Source organism: Buceros rhinoceros, unplaced genomic scaffold (assembly GCF_000710305.1).
Source record: "Buceros rhinoceros silvestris isolate BGI_N320 unplaced genomic scaffold, ASM71030v1 scaffold27940, whole genome shotgun sequence".
NCBI lineage: Eukaryota > Metazoa > Chordata > Aves > Bucerotiformes > Bucerotidae > Buceros > Buceros rhinoceros.
In genome coordinates this window covers 56,859-67,542 of record NW_010388336.1, presented here as the reverse complement: position 1 = coordinate 67,542, position 10,684 = coordinate 56,859, and the positions used below count along the sequence as shown (strand labels likewise).

The 10,684-nt window shown below is 43.4% G+C and overlaps 1 protein-coding gene across 1 annotated transcript in view; it reads right to left on the bottom strand.

Moving 5' to 3' along the window:
- OVCH2 (ovochymase 2) overlaps nt 1–10,445 on the bottom strand; it is a 17,914-nt gene extending 7,469 nt beyond the window's left edge. Inside the window, exons 1-10 of the mRNA XM_010145666.1 lie at nt 10,391–10,445; nt 7,951–8,060; nt 7,192–7,283; nt 5,923–6,095; nt 4,865–4,960; nt 4,328–4,479; nt 3,525–3,720; nt 2,017–2,040; nt 413–503; nt 174–307 (exon numbers count right to left, since the gene is read on the bottom strand). Of these exons, the coding sequence (XP_010143968.1) occupies nt 174–307; nt 413–503; nt 2,017–2,040; nt 3,525–3,720; nt 4,328–4,479; nt 4,865–4,960; nt 5,923–6,095; nt 7,192–7,283; nt 7,951–8,060; nt 10,391–10,445 (1,123 nt within the window). The remainder of the gene's footprint in view (nt 1–173; nt 308–412; nt 504–2,016; nt 2,041–3,524; nt 3,721–4,327; nt 4,480–4,864; nt 4,961–5,922; nt 6,096–7,191; nt 7,284–7,950; nt 8,061–10,390) is intronic.
- Nucleotides 10,446–10,684: the final 239 nt, after the last annotated feature.

Here is a 10,684-nt window from a genome sequence, read left to right as displayed (position 1 = left end):
ACTCTTTCCTCCTCCCACACTCTTCATCTTTTATTTTACATCACAACATCTTCAACATGAAAACGTCAGTAAAACACAATCAACTGCAACGTCCCCACTGGATGTACTCGCTGCTAGAATGGAAGAGCCCACGGACAGATGACTTCTGGTAGAATAAGGGGACGGCAACTCACCCACAAGTCTGTCATCTTCCGAATAGACGGATAGAGAATCGTAGTCACAAAACGTTTCTGGCTCTATATCGAAGCGGGAGAACCGAAGCAATACATAATTCCCTTCCGGTACAAACAGAGTCCATACACACAGTCTGGAACAACAAATTAGTTCCCAGTCACAAAACTGCAACAGAAAAAAACAGTTACACTGAAACGGGGAACGGGGTCAGGGGAAAGACTGCATTCTGTTTACTTACTGGTGGTTTTGATAGAACTGCTTGGGGCGCCCAGGAAAATGTAATTCTCCTTCACTGCCCGGGAGCTCACCATCCCGAACGCTGCAAAATGCTGCATTGTAGAGTTCAGACAAAACAGAGCGAGTCAGGTTGGACACACATGAAGCCATCTCTTCCTCCCAAAAACTCAGACATCTAGAGAACATCGTGAGACTCGAGACTGCCCAGCTGCGCCTTGCCTCTGCTGGCAGACTGATGCTGGCTCCCCTCTCTTTCATTTGGAATTACGGTAAGTAAGTCAGTTTTAAAGCACATGATTTGGGATCAAAAATGAAGCACTGCTAACGCGCTGTCACATAAAAAACAGCACCGCTCGCTTTTTACCTTGAAGAAGCTATTTGTTAAACGAGGAATTCAACGTAAGTATCTTTCAGGGAGGAAAAATGCCTACCTCAGGACATGAGAGCAGTGTTCACTGCAGCCCGCGTGTACGAACGTCCTCAGCTCTGTTACAGCCAGGGACTTTCGCAATGGCGCAATACGGCGTTAGAGACACGGTAACAGAGGCAGCTGGAGCTCTCCTCTCCAGACAGCGTTGCTAGAAACATGGTTACTTACAAAAATTATCCCCCCTTGCCTTTCCTACTGTGGGCAAGGTAAGCTAGTAAGACATTTATCGACAACTATGTCTATGAAAATAAACTTAAGGAGTCGTGTACTTACAAGATTATCTTACCTGGTGTGTCCTAGGAAGACCAGTAGAAAATTTCAAAAAGACACAAACATCAGTTACATACCCAATTCTCACTGGCCACAGCAAGCCTATGCAAACTGATCACCTGCCCAAGACCGTTCCTCACCTGAGAAACCTCACTCTAAATTACTAAAATCAAGATTTTAATACCTTGTTCACAAAAACTCTTTCTAGTATCTTTATGTGAATTTGTAGGTAGATGAACAGAGTGTCCAGCAAGAGCATAAACACGGCAGAATCAGAGGAGAATTGAAATTCTGCCCATTTCAATTTTGAAACATGCTACATTCAGGGCTGGGTTTCGGCGGGGGGGGCCTGCATGTTGCATTTTATTAATAACAATAGTCAACAAACAAGCAGATAGATTCACCACAGTCTATGTGAAAGCACTGATTCACCTCATACTCGCTATTTTGGATCCATACTTTTATACAGAATCAACTTCATTAACTAGATTTCATACATTGCTTGAGGTTCTGTTCCATATTTTTCCCATTAATTTTATTTATATTTCAATAAAAATATGGCTTTATATAGGTAGCTGTCTGAAGGAAAATTCCTCTTTGAAGTCACCATGAAGTCACCAGTACCTAAGTACAACCCTACATAAGTAAAGTTGGTTGGTCGGGTTTTTTTGTTCGGTCGTGGGTTTTTGTTTGGTTGGTTTTGGTTTTTTGGGGTTTAGTTTTGGGGGTTTTTTTCTTTTTTTCTTTTTTAATCACAGAGCCAGGAGGAAAAGGGTATATATTTAAAGTATGATGAGTCAGGCTGCTTCATGTTTCTTTGTTCACAGATTATATACCGGACTATTTTGGAGAGTCTTTTTAGGCTCTAAGACAGATAGAAGATACTTAAAAAATACTGCACTTACCTGTGAAGCTCTTCATTTTCAGATCTAATAAAGGAGGGATAGGGAAGAGGGTGGAAAAAGAAGAGTAAGTTATTGCAGTTTTCTATTCACCCAGTAAGCTTTGTTTTTATTCAGGTGAAATGGTAATTCTACACAGCTAGCACTGAGACAAATCCAAATGATTCTTGGGGACATAGTGCCTACAATAAACTATGCTGCAAGTTCAGGCAACGTTAACCTTGGAATAAACATTTCCGGAGCAGCCGCTTCCAGAATTAACCGTTCGTTGACGGGCACTGCTCAGCCCGAGCAGCACAGCAAGGAGTAAACACCGCACGTCTCAGGCACGGGCAGCAGCGGCCAGCGCTAGCACCACGCCAGGGACGCGGAGACACGAAGCCCGGCAGCAATTGCACCGAAGATCTTTCGCACCAGCGTGACAGTATAAAAGAGAGCACGAGCAAAACACAGGGCAGTGCAGCTGGGAATTTTCACTTCACCTACCAAACCTGCTCTTTTTCTTTTCACTGGAGCCAACACGCTTTAATTACCACAACAGCTAATCACACTATTTTTTCCTGGGAATAAAATGGGCCAACTAGTTAATTCTTAATAAAAAGACCCTGTCTCTCTCTCCTTTAAAAAAACAAAACAAAACAAAACAAAAAATCCCCAAACCAACCAATTTTTCAGAAGTTCTTCTCATTGTTCTCTGACATTATGAGGGTTTCTTCTTTCAATCACTAGTTGAAGCTGGTTTATAACGGGAAAGCTGGGGGTTTTTTTGTTTCCCTTGTAATTCTTTTCTTAGCACTGACTAGCAAAAACACCTCTCCTCAGTTTTCAGTTCTCTGTGTCAATTTTAACATGATTTCTTACACCTTCTAACAAAAACAGCCCAGGCTGGAAGAAAATATTAATTCAGTGTCTTAATGCTCTGAGCGAAGTCCATCTCTGCACAGACTGTCACTTCTATCTCCAGTCCCATGACTTTGGAAGTGATGCGTAATTTCCACGCCGTTCCCCTGCACAGAGGGCACGTGTAGCCTTTTGGGCAGAGTAAGCACAAGCTCTTCTGAGAGCCTGACTTTGGCCCTTATAGTCAAATGCCTGCTCCAACAGGTTTTAGCTGAGAAAAATAAGAAGTGACTTCAAAGAGGTGTATATAGAATTTCAAACTCTTTCAGCTGGTGAATTTCCACTTAAAAATAAAAATACGAGGCTAGGTGGGTAAAAGTACCATTCTTTAAGTTAAAAAATACACACACGCACACGCATAGTTCAAGCAGGAGGCAAAGTGGAAGAGCAGCAGACATTCACAATGCTCTCAGTTTGGTTCTGGCAACTGCCAATCGGTACCATATGTAGTTAGAGGCATCATGAAATGCTACTTTGCATCTTGCTCCTTTGCCACGAAAAATGGAGAAAACATGTGCTATACATTGAAAAAGATAAAATTCGATGAAACATTGTTATGAGACAGAAGAGTTGTCACAAATGAGGGACGCATTACTGTGGAGGCTCAGTACCAGCACTCATGATCTCCTGAATCCAGGAAAGCACCGTGCTGAGGTCTGTGAATATTCCCGGAGATCCTCTGTTGTAATGCTTCTTCTTGTCATTACTCATCCAGCCGCGAGCACATCCCATGCCCCAGGAGATGACACCAGCAAGGGTCCAGGCACCGTGCTTACGCTGGCAGAGAAGAGGGCCTCCCGAGTCTCCCTGTAAAAAGTAAGAGCCCACAACCCACAGCTTACAAACGCACGCGCATACCACTGAGCGAGCCTTCCAGGGTTCTTTGAGTTCTCTTTTGAGCCATGCTAACAAATCTGCGACACAGAGATAGCAATTTCTAGAAGAGAGACACTTTTTTTATCGTGTTTAGTCAGGATCGTCAAGAGGGGGAGAGGCAGCCCAGTTCCCTCATGGCTCCACATGTGTTGAGTGAGGAACTTTTTTTTATTCCCACCACAAGAAACAATGACTTCAGGTTTATCTCACTTCCTGTCCTCCATGTAATCCAAGGCAATACTTTTTACTTTCCTCCTTAGGATCGTAGCAACATTAATTAATTTATCAAGTGTTCTGAAGTTAGAAAGTCCTAAGCATCATTGCACTGGGCTACGCTGCAAATTTGCTCTGAGGAACCCGTCATCCAACACTAATTACAATGGCATCAGGTAGTTAAGTGGATTGCCCTGTACAGAACCTTTGAAAGAATTCACACATCAGAATAAATACCCTTGAAATACGGCAGTTTACAGTGTATTCATTCACTCAGGCACACAGAGCCCTGAGCTCCTGAGGAACACTTTGGAGTTCAGCTGACCTGGCAGGCATCTCTTCCTCCATCTGGAAACCCAGCACACATTACAGTGTCACCTGCGATGGGCTTCTTCAAAGTTGATAACGCTCTTGAACATTCCTTGCTGCTAAGGATTGGTAGATTGACCTCATGTAAGACCTGCGGGAGTACCCCATCTGAAATATAGAAAAAGGAAATTGTTAATAAGAAATGCTGGACGGTGAACTTAACACCACTGCTAACACACCAAAAAAAGACAAGACTTGTAAACTTGCTCCAAGCCATCTCAGCGTTACGCAAACATCCAGTTTTGTGTACATAAGAAGTTTGACTTGAATAAATTTCAAAGTGTTTCAGAATGGAAATACCTGCCTAGAGATTGCAGTGATCCACTCTGAGATAACTCACAGGCAGGCACAGAAGCTAGCAACAGCCCCCTTTTGAGACTCCCGGTGAGGCCGTTGATAGTTTCTTCTGTCCGTGACCCATGCAATCAAGCTCGGAGCATCAGAAATAAGACACCGAGAAACCCGAATGTCAAAGATCAGTTTGAGTGCTTACTCTCATTTAAACGGCCCCAGCCACAAGCAGTGCAGATATATCCTGCTTCAAACTTTTCACCTGGATCGGGAAGACATGCTGGCAAAACCGATGAACCTGCCACACACGGACGTGGAAGTTAATGATAAGTATTTGTAAGAACAACAACAAAAAGATACCTTTCTCTGTTAAAACTAAGCAGTGTTGTTATTTTTGTGGCATCTGAAGAGCTAATCTGGCATTTGCTAATTTAACTGTACCTCAATTTTGTAGTGTTTTGGAATAGAAAAAGAAAACCAGGAGAACCACAAGCTTCAGCCAGGCCTTGCCATTCAGCTTAGACTTAGCTGCTATTGTTAGAGACTTCCATTAGAAAAAGTAGTTGTAAACCTGCTTTTGTGGTGGCAAAGAAAGAGCAACATAATGATGTGAGCTGGAGTCTCTGGAAAAACCAAATGCCAGGTGGACTCTCCTACACACCTCAATATGACATAAATCTGATGTGGAGCAGCCTCCAGAAAACCTGGCCAGTGTACAGCTCGCAGGCCAGAAAACAGGGAGGCAACAGCCGCCTTCCCCACCGCCGCCCCTTCCCCTTGCAGCCCCCGAGTGACCACTCTGCCACGAAGACAATGCCAGGCTCCGTTCTGCAGAGAGGGAGAAGAGAGCAAATAGCAGAGGGGAGGCGAGTGAGGCGCTGACAGCACTGCAGCGTGCTCCCGGTTCTGGTCTGCCTTCGACTGGCTTTGTGGTTCACCAGAGGCAGAAATCTCCACCTACGCCTATAAACAATAAAAACACCTATCTGGTCAAATTTTCATCTCGTGCACACAAAGAACACTATCTTTTTCTTCAAGGGAGTATTAAGTCTGAAGAAGACCGTTCCATTCAACTGACACATTTTTCTGACTTACCTCTAGTATTTTAAATGTGTCAAGATACTCCTGAGATTTTTAACGGTACGATCTGACAGCTGTGAAATGGGTTCAAACTGAGTTTCAAGACTTTTCATAGCCTCTGGGAGAGGCAGAGGCACTACCTTCCCCCCTGAAAAAGATCACAGATAGCTATGGCCTTACTGAAGTTGAAGGCTCCGTCCAGCTTCAGAAGGGCGATGTCATAGTTCATCGGCCTTCTGGGGTCAAAGTTTGGATGCTTGATGGCATATTTAACAGGGAGTGTCTGCTCGCCATTTTCCCTGATCCTCAGATCATGCTCTCCTGCAGTGACGTTCAAATCCTCAAGTACATTCCTGTGGAATAGAAAATTAAAAGTTCAGCTACATAAAAACTCCGTTGTTCTAAAACAAAGAAGTTATTTATTACTACTGATACCTAATGCCTTTCAGATTTTAGAGCACTTGATACGCACAGTCAGCAAGAGCTGAGCGTGCCCTGCAGGAGAAGTCAGGAGATGAAAGGACTGAGGAGAAAAATCATTTATCTGCGCTCCCGACTGTAGTGTGGTGGTCCACCACGGAACCAGGTCCTCCTACTGCGTTTAAAATATTCAGGAGGAGACAAGGTCTGGGCATGCGAAAGCACAGAAAAAATAAAGCCACTTCTCTAGCAGTCTCAGTTTATACCTTAAAAGCAGTGAATCCCGCTTTAGGGCTCCAAGGACCACAAGAGACATGCAGCAAGCAAACACAATAGCAATCACTATAAAATCCTTTATTCTGCTGCTAGTTCATTCACTGGACTCAAATGATTACCTTTGTGTCAGGAGGCTTTATGCTGATTCAGATATTGCCTATCTTCCTGTGGTTTATGTAAACTCCGCAGGTTTTGGCTAATTTGACCAAGATGTGATCACATACAATGCCACGTACAGATCAAATTTATAATTCCAGGCTATTTGTTATACAAAGATTCAGTATTAACTATAAGAGAATTAGAATCTCAGTGAAACCACTATGGAATCAGAACTGAAACCTTCCGTACAGCATTCATAGACCTCTTTTTTCTCTTTTTTTAGCACTAAGGCTGAAAATCATGCAAGAGGTCAGTACTATATCCATTCACCATTTCATCGCACATACTCTGTCAGTTGTTTCCACCAAAAAAAAAAAAAAATTGCAGTCACCTGAGAAATATAGTTAGGTACAGACTTTTACCTACACTTCTAAAATCAGTCTCTACCAATCCCTATAATTTTATTTTATTCTTCGTTATTGAGATATTTGAAGGGTTTCTGTTTTCTCCCTTTCTGTTAAAGCATAGAAAATATTGCAGATAAAACGGTAACACTGTGAGTCACTGCCATAAACAGATGCTACACAGACACACACTGTCACGGTCCCTGTTTTCCTGCACCTGCAGCCTGCTCCTGCCATAGCCCATCCATACCTGTCCAAGACGCAGTGAGCTGCCGTGACCACCCACTGAGCAGAAACAATGGTGCCTCCGCAGAAATGCTTCTGCCTTCGCTTCAAGGAAACCTGCATGACACAAAGGCAGCAGCGTGCCAAATGAAACAGTCTTTACACCTGCTCTGCCTGCACTGGAGGAAGAAAGGAGAGAGGACAGGCAGGTGCTCTGAAGATTCACACAGCTGACGTACGTGCTGCACTTCAAGCAAACACACTTTCATGGCACTCTGACAGACCTCGAGTCTACGAGATGCTAATCCTTGCTGTTCTCCCCTCCCTGGCTTCCTGGATGAAAGCAAGGCACGTGTGAGCAATGCCAAGTCGCTGAGGTACTCGGCATGCTGCGAAGGTTACTGGTGAGTTTTTCCTTTGCAGGTCACTGGGAGCACTGCAAAGGGACGATGCCTGGCAATAGCCAGGGGCTGGGATGGTGTCCTGTGGTGCCCTGCTTTCGAGCAGTTTTACCCAAGCCTCTTTAAAACAGACTAATCTACAGATGCTCTTTCATAAATAACGATGAACAAAACGGAACAATACGAGCACAGGTTTATCAGGGAGCAGGACACGTTCTGTGTCCTCTCCGCCTGCTTCACTGCTTTTCATAAAAGCAGGGCAGAGCTCAACAATCCACCGTAAGCCTCAGTAAGTACAAAGCATCCCCGTTTTCTTCTTTTCTCATTCCTCTATAGAGTCAGGACTCTGTTCTGAAGATAAAACCACATTTGCTTGTGCAAACCTGCCACGGATGTGAGCCTTGTTTCACCTGGTTTCCCCCAACAATCCGAGTGAAAAGGTTAAGGTAACTCCACGGTTTTGTCTCTTGAAATTTCTTCCCACACGTGGGATCTGAGGAGTAAAAGGGGGAAAGAAGGAAGGATTCAGTCTGGATTCTATTTGTTCTATTCTTTGGTAACACAGAATTGGAAGGCTTGGCCTGGTGCGGAGGTCAGTGCCATCCCTGTGCCATGACAGGAACCACATCTTATAATTCCTAGTACAAAGTACCCAGACTAAGGCTAAATCGGGCTAAGAAAAAGGCAACGTACTTCATTTTGTAGAAGTTCTCCAAATGAGGACTTTTTGGTTCAATTTTATCACAAATATTAAATTTTGCCTTCCATGTGTGCGTGTGTATATATATTTAATATTCTCGTTAGGCCCATGCTTCCTTGAACTTTGAATGTCAACATACACTTTCAAACAAGCTTTTGAATTATTTTGGGACTATATCACTGTTTCATTAACTCTTTCAGAAATCTCTTTACACCCAGCATCAGTACTTGGCATATTCTGGACAAACGGGGTCAAAACGTGTAACATGCAGACCTACAACAGCGGCTGAATTTCTCTAAAGTATCTATTACTGCGCCAACTTCATTTCTTCTTTGCTATTATTATTGCACGCACCTCCTATGGCTAAGTGAAGCTGGTAACACGTATGTGTTTGTAAAGGAGTATATTTACAGCAAGGAGTATCTGTGGTGATAACTACTGATTCTGCAGGGCTTTCAGAAAGGCGGAGGCCAAGCAGCCAAGCAGCCCTCTGCAACACGGGAATTCTTTGCAGGGCACTTCCCAAACCCAGCAGAGGCTGATTTAAGACAACAGTTTTGTTCTTCAAGCTGCATGAAAACTCATTGAAGCCAAACACATCTCTGCGACGTTCTACTACAAATGCTGTTAAACACTGCACCGGGAGGAGTTTATCCGTACGCTCGGAACACGCCGTTGTCGTTCTGGCAGGTAGGGGGCTGTACCCAAAGCAGGGGGGACCGGCATTCGCATGTACTGTCTGGAAAACGCGTAATCCTCCAAAGTGCAAATGCAGCGTACGGCACCTGCGGCAAGGCTTTCGCAGTCATCCTCAGGACTAGCTTGGTTGGTGCAAGTGATTACAGTGACTACTTGCCCTAGCTTTGAAATAAAAAAAGCTTTATATATAAAAATGATCCAGTTAATTTATCTGATTCTTTTCATTCTTTACTAGTTCTTGCGGCACTCTCCTTTTTCCCATGTGCAAAGATAAAGTGAGGAAAGGAAAAAGAGGAAACAGACAAAAATGTAAAAAACAGAATTTAGGTTTTACCAAAAGGAATTTGGTACTGGGGAAATAGGCAAAAATAATTACATAAAAATAAAAAATCAGATTCACAAAATAAAACTTCCCTTTTTTCTTTCAGCGATGAATAACTCTATTCTCCTAACGCATGCAAGATTTAAAAATTACATGGTAATGTTTATATTAATATTATTCCAAACTTATTATTATCTGTAACTTGACAAGCTCTATAATCTTCTGCGTCACGGCCTTTGTAAGGCCGGGAGACTCCTGACCGCCCGACAGGCTGCTCGAGGACCAGCATCGTTCATCGGGTGAGAGATTTCCATGTAAGCTGCATCACACCCATCCGCGGGGCAGGAGGCTGCAGCCAGCGGGTGCCGTTCTGCCGAGGACTCTGCTTTGGATCGCTTAAGTGAGCCTCTTACGGGGATGATTCGGACACCACACCTGTTTTGACAGCCAGCACAGAGGTTTTACAGCAACGACTATTGATCTGCAGAATTTCTGAAACCAAGCTGTAGATTCTTTTTAGTACTGCAAATTTAAAACGGAAGCAAAACGGTTATGCAAACAGCCAGGATCTGAGTTCCATTCCGGTTTGCTATGATTCGGTAAATGTTCACAAAGGAAACAGGAAAAATTGCAATCACTAATTGTTCCAAAAAAAGAATACTCTGGACTTTAAGCTGTAAGACAGTGGAAGCCAGGACTCACTGTGTTTCGATTGCAGCCCATGGGTAACATGCTAAACCATGTCCTTCATCAACTTGCTGCAAATCTGAGAGCATTTAATGTTATTTAATTATAAATCATATTTATTTAATATTACTCATTCTGAATCATAAGAGAATTACACAAAAGTTTCCTAAGAATGACTCTTTGAAAGGTAACTGTCGGTTACAGACATGAATTAAAACAAGAGCAAAGAATGAAAACTGGATCAATTGTTCTAATTTTGTGTCTAGGACCCTCTTTGTGAGGGTCAAAAATCTAAAGGGCGAAACTAGTGCAGCTTCTGTATTTCGGCACTGACTCCCATGCTGCTCACTGGCTAAATCCAAACCTGTTAGCAGTTCGACAACTGTTAAAGCTAGACGTGAAATTCTCATCCTACCTTTCTGAAGAGCAGACGGAGCAGCAGGGAACTCCGTAACACAAACCATCCCCATCAGGAGAAACTGCAGCGTACTGGGGGCCACACGCATCTTGGGGTGCTGAATGACCGAGTGAAAACAAGGAGAGCTTTTACCGGGAAAAAAACCCGAATGCGACACTGCAGAACAGCGACTAATTGAGGTGGAAGTTACTCATTAATCCAGCCATAAAGCACTTACCTGCACAACGAAGATTTCTAAATTTAACAGAGCGTGATTCTTTTACGTGCCATTACCGAAGGCTTTGCTGTGGA